At 32.1% G+C, this 12,313-nt stretch overlaps 1 protein-coding gene across 7 annotated transcripts in view; it reads right to left on the bottom strand.

The window, feature by feature from the left end:
* DAGLA (diacylglycerol lipase alpha) overlaps nt 1–12,313 on the bottom strand; it is a 2,305,179-nt gene that overhangs the window by 305,168 nt on the left and 1,987,698 nt on the right. For all 7 annotated transcript variants that reach the window (XM_044059505.1, XM_044059506.1, XM_044059501.1 and 4 more), the window contains one exon: nt 2,288–2,368. In XM_044059505.1, coding sequence (XP_043915440.1) covers nt 2,288–2,368 — 81 coding nt within the window. The remainder of the gene's footprint in view (nt 1–2,287; nt 2,369–12,313) is intronic.

Here is a 12,313-nt window from a genome sequence, read left to right on the forward strand (position 1 = left end):
ATTTTTTGGAGGTGGAAGAAACCCCACAGAGACACAAGGAAAACATGAAAATTCCATACAGGCATTGGTCAGAGGTCAAGATCGAACCCTGTACTTTCTGCATGGGAGGCATTTAGCCATTATGCCAACTGATCCCAGACCTCATGGAATATTTCCAATGAACATCCTTCCCCCCTGCACGTGCATGTCCATCTTTCCATGCCAAATCTTCAGATGCATGAGCTGTTAAGTTAGCCCGGGTTGCCAGAGCCAGTTAGCCTCTACTCTACAGTGTTGGCCCTGACCTTCTTCTTTCTTGAGTCCTCTAGAGTTCTGCCCTTGGTCCACATCTATTTTTACTCCACATAAACTCACTCCACTCTGGCCTTCACTTCATCGACATCCTCATATATGATAATCTTTCCATTACCCACTGTGACCCTTCACTTGACACCATAAGGTCTGAACTCCTTCAGGACCTCAACATGCTCCTCTCTCAGATACAGCATAAACATCTCATCCTAAACCAGAAATGTATTTTTTCAGAAATCCAGCTAGAATCAAATTAGTCACCCCTCCCAAATATTTTCATCACCTATTATAATCACTCCACTGAGCTTATTCCTACTCTAAAATGCATAGAACTTCATCCAGACCCAATCCTATCAACAACTTCACAAATAAATGTTATTAAAACTAAAATTAACCCAATAATCTTTGCATGTTGAAAAACTTCTACATTTCTTACCCCCTAAAAAGTCACTCTGCTGTAGGAAAGGGAATTCTTTAACATTTACTCAAATACGGTCTCTCATTTCTTGTCAGCTTTTCCAACAAAAGCCTTAACACTTTACAGACTGTGCCCCCCAAAACATCTATCACTTTATCCTGTTATCTCAAAATTTTAAGAATAATTGTACCACTCTTTCTCATACAGACTACCTATCTGTAAAGACTTTTTTCTTCGGACTCGAATCTTCAAAATCCTGAAACTTGGTAAAACCCCATAATTTTCATAAAAATTACTCTTCACAGTTTTCACTTCCTCAGTGAGATCTCATGCAAATAGTGCCCTCATTCTAAACAGACCACATAATAAATAACCTTACTAGCTCTGGCAATGCTTTCTCTATCCCAAAACCTACCGAAGGCCTGAGACTCCCTCTACTAATACTTTCAACCTTTAAAGCTAGAATTTTTTTTCATCTCAAAGACAGGACAGCCTGCCCCTGCTTTTCCTCTTACTAGTCTCTCCTCATCTTCACACTATTTTTTCTCACCCCCTCTCCCAATAACACTGATAAAATCAACAATAACTGTATTCAACTATTTTACATTTTGCAAACCACATTTAATAGCTGTTTCTCTATTTTAACTAAGCAACTTAAGGTAACCAATTGTATATTTATGTACTTCACTTTCGTATTGGGAGTTTGATCTGTCATACCTCTCTATAAACTGCATACATTTTTAGTGCTGTTACTGAAACAGGTCCACTTGATTCAGTCCACTGCCCCTTAAAAACAAACAAACAAGCAAGCAAATAAAATACCTACCCTTGCCACTGATGACTGCATTGTGGCCTGAAAAAAAAACTGAAAAGGGCCAGTTCACTTATCCGATTAACAAATAAAGTAAAAATTAAATTTATCCTTATAAGGCTTGCAGAGGGCCAGAGTTTATTCCAGCAAGTAGAAGATCCAAAGCAGGACGCGGTCTCGTATGGAATGCCAATCTATTGTAATGAGCATGCATATCTACACACATACATATGCCTAGCAATTTGACAATGTTTAACAAACTGCCAATAAATCACAGACATTAGGAGAATTTCACTGAAATTCCACACTAAAAGCACCTTAACAGAGAACTGAATCCAGGCCCAAGTGTTATGAGGTAATATTGACAACATTGCTTTTCTCAAACATATTACTGGGAGTTTATCTATCTCTCTCTCTCTCTCATGTGGCATGCTTTATTTAATGATGAAGGGTATTTTTCTGAAAGCTTTATCTATTTTGCGAATAAATTAAGTGTTGTTCTATCTGTTTGTTGTTTTTTGTGGTGTTCATGAATACTCAGAGGACTTAACTACAGCTGGTTCATTGTTTATTGCATGTTTTTAAAGCTGTCATCTGCCCCTTTCACTATATTTTCACTTTGAGGTCAAATTATTTGAGGATAAAATACCTGTGTTCTGAGGGAATAAAGTTTATTACACACACACAGACACACACACACACACACACACACACACACACACACACACACACACACACACACACACACAAATAACAAAATTACAAACCAGATCTCGTCCAAATGCCTGAGAGAGAATCATGTCCTGTTCCAACTTCTTCTTGATGTACTCTGCGGAACGGACCATTCCCTGAAGAGGGGGGAAAAAACAGAGATACCAATTTAGCAAGGAAAATGAGCTAATCATTCAACAGCAACAATGCAGGACACACACAGTAACAAAATATAGTGCAAGGACTATGACAGAAATCAGAAACAAAGCAAGCATCACAGTGTTCAGAGCATGCAGCTCTGGGGATAAAGAATCACACTGATAACTAGTGGAATTGATAGGACTGGTAGCCACTAATTAAACAAAAAGCACACAGCAAAGTTTTCAAGTAGGGAGGCATTCGGTACAATGAAATTGATCAACTCTCAGCAGCTGCTTCAAATAAGTAACCTTGGGACAAAGTACAATATTTAGGAATGATGAAGACAGCAGCTGGTTGTTTCGTCAAGGCTGGAAATACAAATGGCCCTGTTTTCCTGCTAGTGTAACCATAAATCCACTACAGAAGTAACAGGAAGACGGCATATTTCAGAATAAGCAGTAAGATGGGACCTTTGCGTCACCAACATTGACTTCTGTGACCTCATCAGTCACAGAATTAAGAACGCATCACCTGCATTCTAAGCTGCAGGGGAGAATGTGCATTGCATTCTAGTACAGACTACTGAATGTGACAAAGCTGAGCAAAATGTGCAGACGAATAGGTGTATGCTTATAAGACACTTGCATGAGAAAACCATGACTGAAAAGAAAGCAAATACTTTCACATGCCTGTTATTAGACCAGTGGAACACTAGCTAATATTTTAAGATAACACTCTTAACTGTATGATATGAAGAATAGCAAGATAAGACGGGACCAGCAACCTTCATACAAGACTTACAGAACACAAGTTCAGTTGAAACCTATGACATGAAATACTCTAAGGGGTACATTTTAACCGTGGAAAGGCACTACAACACTGAGGGTTTAAAAGGGTAAGGAAATATAATCAGGAATAAAGTATTTTGTAGCATTTAATAAAAGGTTGCCATATAAGCATTTCATCCCTTATGAGTCGAGACTATGGCTCTTCTCTACAGTTTTGTCAAGCATATGGCATCTCTTGAAAGCATCATCTCCAAACCTCATTCAAGCATATTTTATATTGTGTCTTTTTAAGCTTTTCATTAAGAAGCTTACTTCCCAACTGTTCAAATTTTGTTCTCATATTTCTGGTCTGTTCCTCATAAAATTTGTGGCTTTCTGGCAAATCACTGAGGACTGAATTCATTAAATAATTGCAGACATTTGGGTTTCAGCCATCACATCTTTCAGAAAATGCTTGGCAACTAAAAGCCTTTTATTCTAGCAACTTTCTAAGTTTATAAGGGCAATATTTCAAATGTGTCCCTATTTGTGGGGCTTTGTCCTCCCATTATTTGTAGCTTTGTCTAGATTTCTTGTGTTAAAAGTTTGAGATGTTTAGAAGACAAACACAACTGGAAAAAGAGAAACACATATGACCGAAAATAAAATCTCAAAAGGTACAAAACTCAAACACAAAACCCTGCTATAATACTGTAGATATATGTAAAAACAAATACAAAACATGAGCAGACAAAATTAATGTTTCTTTCTTACTAAGGAACTGGTATATATTTCTTCTCACAATGAAGTGTAACCTTGGAGTTGAAATATATATTTAGCAGGAGTAGAGGCTTATGGGAGAATGGGGGGGGTCTTTCTTCCTCAAAAAAGTTACTACTTTAAATGTGATCAATTATGTCCATGTTTTGTATTATTTTATTTAAATATATCTGGCATTATATCAGAATTTTGTTTTTCAGGATTTTATTTTCAGTCTTCTGTGCTTCTGCCATTTATGTTTATGTCCTCTAAAAGAGAAACTATTTTTAGAATTTCTTACTGCTCCAACTACATTAAACTTCCAAATACATTTTAATGGTGAAAGGTTAGCTCAATGGAGCAGGCAAAATGAAGTCCTGATGTGACCCACAGGACCCAAGTGCAACTAGTGACTCAGGCAGTGCAGCAGCCAGTGTGGACAGGATAGATATGAGGGCCAACACAGGTTCATTCATCCTTCTGGGGGGTGTAGTTTTCTCCTCTGCAAAGTCAGAAACATAGTGAAGATGGGTGTTTAAAAACCAACAGCTTCATGACAAAGAATGAGCACCTACCAAACTATGTTTGAGTATTATGTACAGAAATATGAATGACAAAAGAGCCTGCAACTCCAGGGTCTCTGCTCACTTATGCTGCTGGGAGGAACTCCATAAGCCAGGTGAAAAAAAAAAAACTCCATAAGCCAGGTGAAAAAAAAAAACAATCACTCTTCAGAGATGCCTGGATGATGGCCCTTCCACTATCATGCACTAAGCATAGTACCCAAAGTGGCATGACAAAGAAAAAATGGGCAGACAGAGAGAGAGTCTTTATAATCAGTGCACAAAGGTGGAGGCATAGAATAGACAGAAACCACTTTAAAGGTGATTGCAAGGTTAAACACTTGTTACAGTAGCACTTTTCTCTATGCCTATTAGTGGCTTTTTGGGTAACAGGAAGAAGCACAGCTGTTCATGAGGGAAAAAAAAATATAAAGCCCAATAGCAACTGCTGGAAGTCTGGTATAATAAACCATAAAATTCACCCTCGATGAGAGATCCAAAAATCTTGCATGCTACTTCAAAATAAAATAACTGGCTCATATATAAGGTTGATGACTTAGAAAACAAACAGACAAAATAACATTAGAATTTATGGTATACCTGAAAATCATGAGGGAGATAATATAATAAACTGCTTAACCTGGCTACATAAAACATTAAATCTTCCAGTAACTGTATATTTTGCAACTGGAAGGGCACACAGATCCCTGAAAGCACCTTTGAAGATGGAAAACTCACTACCATGTTCAATCACAGTTAAATTTATGTCCAGCTTTGAAGAAGCTCAAATATTAAAAGCAACATAGCCCAGCCAATCTATTAGAATAAATGAACAAGTAGTTAGATTTAACAATGATTATTCCAGTAAAGCAATGAGTAAAATAAAATCCCATTTAGAAGTTAAAAGAACAATATTAAAACCACTTTGGCATTTCCTGCAAAGATCAAATTATTTCTTTCTGAAGGAACTAAAATATTTGACACACTGGAGGGGGCAAGCGAAAATGCTGAAATCCTGGAAAACTGCTTCTAAAATTAAAAAGCTTAAAATGAGTGACTTTTATTCTCTGACTGCAGGACTTTTATTTTCTGAATCAACAATTTCATCCTTTAAGTGAAATGTTTATACTGGACTTTAAACTTCTAAACATGAGTGTGTATGTATTTATAATCTTTTTATTGTCTTACTACATCTACACTGAAATACTCAATATATTACATTTAACTAAACTTGCAAGTGTATTTCTATATGGTAAACAAACACTTCCTAAGAGAATGTCATTAAATTATAAGCAATAGAATTTATAACTTTAAAACTGTCTAAATTAAGAATTGTACTTTATTTGTTTAACTTTGCTTAGTTTGAGCATTGCTGGGTTAACTGAATGTCAGATCTAAGTAATATGCATATTAGAAGTATTAAAGTGCTGGTGATTTTTTCTTTGTTCCTCTGTAACATTTTCCTTTCACATGTCATTTATGAAGCAATTAACACTTAAGCTTGAAAACAAGTGAATGTCCTAGTTGTTTGAAACTGCTTGATTCTTGCTTATCTTGCTTCCCGCCTGCTTCTTGAGCTGTTCTGAAGAAAAGTTTGGTCAAAGTTCATCACTGATGTCTGCAAAAACAAGAAGGAACTTTTTTCAAGTATATATGTACCCTACTTAACATAACATATATTTTTAAATATTTGTTTAGAAGTAAAGGTGAAAATTTGGTAAAAGAAAAGCTACAGTAATGTTTTATACTGAACTGTTGTTGACATATAATTTGCTTACATTTTACTGAATGTTAATAGCTTATGCTGTTATTCACTTTGTACATATTAATGAAAAGCAAAATTAGATGTTTGCTACGGATTATAACAGTTTAAAAGAATTAAGAATGAGAAACTTACAAAGGAAATTAGCAGCTGCTGTGTGCTATGAGTTGTAATTTTAACATGCTGTGTTAATGTCAGGATGTGAAGTTAAGATCAGAACAGCAGTTCATTATGGCTAAAAATCCCCATTCAAATTAAATTAGCAGGTATTCTTGTGTATATAATCAAGATTGCTTGCAATACTAGAATTAATAAGAAGAGTAAACATCTTATAAATAATATGCAAACACAGAAGAAATAATAAAAGAGCAGTATCAGAAAGTTAAATATATACACACAGAGAGCTGGTGATTAAATAGCTCTTTGATAGTACATTTTAGAAATAAAGTTATATAGAATAAGGTAAAATATTACTGGTCAAATAAGAGAGAAAATATATTTAAATAATAAAGTGCTCACAAGAAAGATGTGTGTTACATATACCTGCATATGGCAGAAATGCAAATGTATAAGAGCTCATATAATTTACATAGAAAATCATATAAACTATTTGAAAATATGCTGAAAGCTGAAATTTGAAGCTTGGTCATGTGAACTTTGAAGCTTTTTGGATATAGTATCTTAGATTCACTAAAACTACCTGAAATAACTCATTTCATAAGTCAGAGCTGAAATTTGAGTGTTATACTGCCAAATCAGTACATCCATTTTGATTAGCAAGTAAAGTAGATTTTTCAATATGTTTGAACATGAGAAGGGAGAATATGATTTGAATTAAGCACTTTGTAACTTCTGAATATAATATAGACTGCAATTTTTTAACTCCATACAAATAGCAGGACATTCTCTTTGACCTCAGTAATGCACATCATTTTATGAATTAATTTCATAAGCTACAGTATTTTTTTACATATTTTGATATTTATCATATTAAGCATGTTAAACAATTTTAAGATATAGGCACTTGTACTTTTAAAATTAATTCAGAGCTTTGTTACATCTATAAAATATATATACTTTTTAGCATGATAAATATATATATATATATATATATATATATATATATATATATATATATGTGCACTGAGTTTCCTTTTGTATAATAGTTTAGTATGATAAGATTACCTGTCACCTGTAGGTTTACAGATATTGTTATCTCTTCAGATCCGACTCTGTTGTACTTATTTATCTAGAAATTTAGTTATAATAATGTTGAATGAGCAAATAATTTTGTAATAATTAATGAATAATTTATATTATTATTACATAAATACAGAGTATAAAGGATTAGTCCACTCACATCCACCTACCTACTTAACTGAATAAACTATTGGAAACTTCAACAAGATGTCTTTATTCCTCTCACAAGGAGGGCATCAGAGAGAGAGAGAGAGAGAGAGAGAGAGAGAGAGAGTCCCCTAGTCTGCCAGCTAAAGTTATTTTATCCCAACTGATCCTTTATGCTCTGTTTCTTGTTAGTCCTGTCACCCTCTTGGTTACTGGTGGGATATCAGACTTCACTCAAGCCCTCTGGATTACCTCTGTTCACTATTACATAAATAGGCATTTAGCACACTATTTGTTGGACTATTTAATATTTGTGATTAACAGATGAGGATTATTAAACTTTTATGTAGTAGTGGGGGAATGGTTTTAAATGGTAAAGTATGCACCCAAACTAATAGTCTCTTATTATTTTAACTTGTTTATAATATAATATTTATTTTTTGTAAGTCACTGTAGGTTTTAGTTTTTTGATGAATTTTTAGGTATTGGTAGGTAGAGAGATAGTACAGTAGTTTGTCTATTTGATAGGCAAACTAGGAACTTTGATGTCCATGTTAGACTATGTTTTATTAGTAATAAATACAGTTATAGACTTGCCTTTTTTGTTTTATTTGTAAGCTTTAGTAGTTTAGTTTGTAGAAAGAAAGAATAAAAAAAAATTAAAATTTTAAGATCGTGTTGGAGGAATGCATTATAGTCTTAGATACAATTAAATAAATGTGATGGCTAAACATGTCTTATTTTTTAAAATAAATCTTTTTTTTAATATACAGCATGGATGATTTTAATCTATCTATTAATGTAAATAGATTAAAATGGCAAGAAAAGGAAATCATTAATGAGATATCTAAAATTAAATAGAGAAGACTCAATATTCTTTCAAGAGACTCACATGATAGACACAGACATATAATATTTAAATAATTTAGTTTACGAAATGTTATCATCTGCCACTTTTAACAAAAAGAGTAGAGGAAGTACTATACTTTGGAGAATATCTACTGTAATGCCTAGGGTCATAGAATCCATTAACAGTCCCAAAGGAATGTATACATTTATATTACTTAAATATAATAGCATACTGTATACACTAGCTAATTTTTACTGAATCCCTGGAATAGGTGTAAGAGTGGCTAAAGATCACTTAAACTTACTACAAAGTTATTGGAAGGGTAGTTTAATTTTAGCAGAGGATTTAAAGTGCATAGCTAGTATAGAAAATACAACTGAACAAAGAAAGTTAAAAATTTGGCATCAGCTAAAGCACTAACAGATGGATATGTAGTAATAATTTAGTTGATGTAATCATAAAACCGGACGATAATTCATTGTTAGTCACTCATTATTCTTACGTGCATGAGACTCAAACTAGAACTGGGAGGATTTATGCCTCAACAGTTTTAATTAATAAAATGAATTATTTTAACACTATTCCTTGTCCTTTATCAGATCAGAATGCAGTAAGTATTAATATATTTATAGATACAAGGAAATTATGACTATTTATATAATCCCAGTATATATATGTTAAAATTAAAATAATTTAAGAGGTACCTTAAAGTGCAACTCATTTTTTTTTATCTTTAAATGACAGTGGTCAGGGTAGTAAAGTCATATTATGGGACTCCTTAAAAATACACATTAAAGATAGAATGGGGAGATGGGCTAGTAATAAAATAAAAGAGTGGGATAAAGAGTTACACAAAGTGAGGTTTGAACAACAAAGAAATTAGATAATGAAGTCATTAAAAATTACTGACAAACTATCAAACAGTTTTAATGCATAAAGTAGACATAGCTTTAGAAAAAATAAAATTGCACAGTTATGTGATTGCTTCAAAAAATCAACAGATTAGTTAATAAAAGCAAATGTTAAGCAAAAATGCAGAAATCAAAATCTGAAATCCTCACACTAATGAGCTTACCTCATTCATATAGGAAATGCTTAATATTCTTATAAAATTCCACGAGGAGCTTAATAAAGATAAAATAAGAATTCTGATGCTTACAAAATTGACAAGTATATAATGATAAAGAAAAATATTACTAACAAACTTAATGACCAACAAATATCACTGGTGAATATAAGTATTAGCCTAACAAAAGTTAAAAAAGCTTAAAAAATGGGAAAATGGCAAAGTTCCAGGTTTAGATGGTTTAAGTGTGGAATTATATAGTCTATTTCAGTTAAATATTTTAGAATTACTATGTGATATTTTCAAGATAATTCAGACAGGCAAAAAAATTCCTCCCTCATTGAAATTTTCTGTAATCTCACATACACTTAAACAAAGAAAGGATAATAACTTAGTTTCCTCATATAGACACATTTCATTATTAAATGTATATTATAAAATATTTAATTCCATCTTCAGTACAAGATTAAAAGATATTCCATATAAATTAATTAATAAAGATCAAACAGGATTTATAGTCAATAGATAATATAAAAAGGATCGTAACTATCTTAGATTTAGCAAAAGAAATGCACAAGAAATTGGCCCTAGTCAGCTTAGATATCGAGAGAGCTTTTGCTTCTGTAGACTAGAGCTATTTGTATAAAATTTTAGAAGAGTTTGCATTTTCAGCACAATTTAACAGAATATTAAAAAAAACCTGTACAGAGACTCCAAAGCATATGTTAAAACTGGATATTACATTTTACAAGGATTTGCTTTAAACAAAGGCACAAAGCAAGGGTATCCCTTGTCACCTCTACTTTTTGCATCAGTTATCAAACCCTTAGCAAGGTATGAAAACATTGTGGATTCCTGATTAACAAGGATTGTCAATCTAAAATACAGCTTTTTGCGGATATTTTACTAACTATAGGAAATTTAAATTATTCAATCAAAGAAATAGATGAAGAAATTGAAAAGATTCAAAAAGAACTGTTGCTGAAATTTAACAATAATAAAAGTGAAACTTGAGCATTAAGTCAATTACTAGAGAGTAAGTTTAAAGATAAATGTAACCGTGAAGGAAAATAAATATTTAGGAAAAAAAATCTATCAAGATGCAAGTAAGATTATTAATAATATTATGGAAAAATACTTATTAAAATAGATTTTTTTCTTTTACTTTTCAAGGTAGGTTAGTACTTATTAAAATGATTATATTACCCAAGATTTTATACATACATATATTATATATATATATATGTATATATATATATATATACATACACATATACACATATATATATATATATATATATATATATATATCACATTCAACAGCTTTAATACCCAATAAAATACTTTTAAAGAAAATGTTGACCTCATTCTTATGGTATCCAAAAAGGTGAGAATTGCTTATAAAAATCATATAATGGTGGTATTAGCTTTCCAGATGTATAATCTTATTCTATTGCTGCAAATGTTAACTCTATTATACTCTGGATAGACTAAACTTACACTAGACAATGGAAAAACATTCAGGAACAGATTATATTAAATTCATATAAATTTATTAACTATGATTAATTAGAAATATGTAACCATCTTTTCATCGGGTTATTAAAATTTACCTTAGAAGGGAATTCATTTCAATCTTTAAACTCTGCATATATGAAACCAATTAACAGTTAAGAGATATGTTTTTAAAACTCCATCAATAACAAAAATGGGAATTTTGTGCTTTTCCATTGCACATACTCTAGATTTTAGAAAACTCAGAAGACTGTTAAAATGAAATTTACTGAAAAGAATGGAAGATTATTATGGTCTGATTGCTTTGAAATAGGAAAAGTTAAGTCACCAGAATAGTTAATGAAAGATTATAAATTGGATGAATCTGAAGATAATATGAGCGAAGAGGAACAGAACACAACACTATTCCCTTACTATATAAATATATGAATGCAATCATCAAAGGTAAAATAACCTACAAATGAAGTGTGTGCAAGTTATATAAGTTAATTATAAATAATGATAATTTTGATGCAAAATTCTTGTTCTTTTTAGATAGTAATGGATTGAGTGATTAAATAGATGGCAAGAATAAAACTTTGTTACTTAAATCAATTAGTCAAACTTCTTCAAGTTTATACTGGAAAGGTTTTATGTGTAAATATATATACAGAATGTTTGTTACTCCCTATAAAATCTTTAGGTTTAGTAAAATGACTTCTTCAGCTTGTTGGAGATGTAGTAAAGATATAAAAGCTGATTGGACACATGTTTATGGATTGTGAAAAATTAAACATATATTGGGAAGAGATAAGTATGTTTTTTAAGGGAGTTTTGGTCTGATAATTATTCCTTAACTAGATCAGTAATACTAATGAATACTGCACTTCCTGTATCTGTAAAAGCCAAGCAACATAATGTATTTTGGAGTCTTTTAGCAGTTGCTACAATAGTTATTAGAAAACTGGAAACCAAACTCAGCTCCTTTGTTTAAAGAATTTTTAAATTTAACAGCAATCCTATGCACAATTGAATAAGTGAACAGAATAAGATTTATCAATCATACTAAGACACTTAGTGGCTAAGATAGCCTTGAAATGTTGTTATTGAAATGCCAAAACTCTCAAAACTCTTAATGTGGTAACTGTACAAGATTACCTCGATTATTCAATGTATTCCTAACAATGCATAACAGTATGTGATGTTGAATTTCTTCCTTCTTGTGTATATATATTGCAAATATGTTATATTAATATACATTAAAAAATTGCATGCTGCCAGGCTCAAATGACTTGCGTTAGTCAAACCAGAAGTAAGCCTCGATATAGTTTAA

This window comes from Protopterus annectens, chromosome 17.part0 (assembly GCF_019279795.1).
Source record: "Protopterus annectens isolate FY-2018-M chromosome 17.part0, PAN1.0, whole genome shotgun sequence".
Lineage (NCBI taxonomy): Eukaryota > Metazoa > Chordata > Ceratodontiformes > Protopteridae > Protopterus > Protopterus annectens.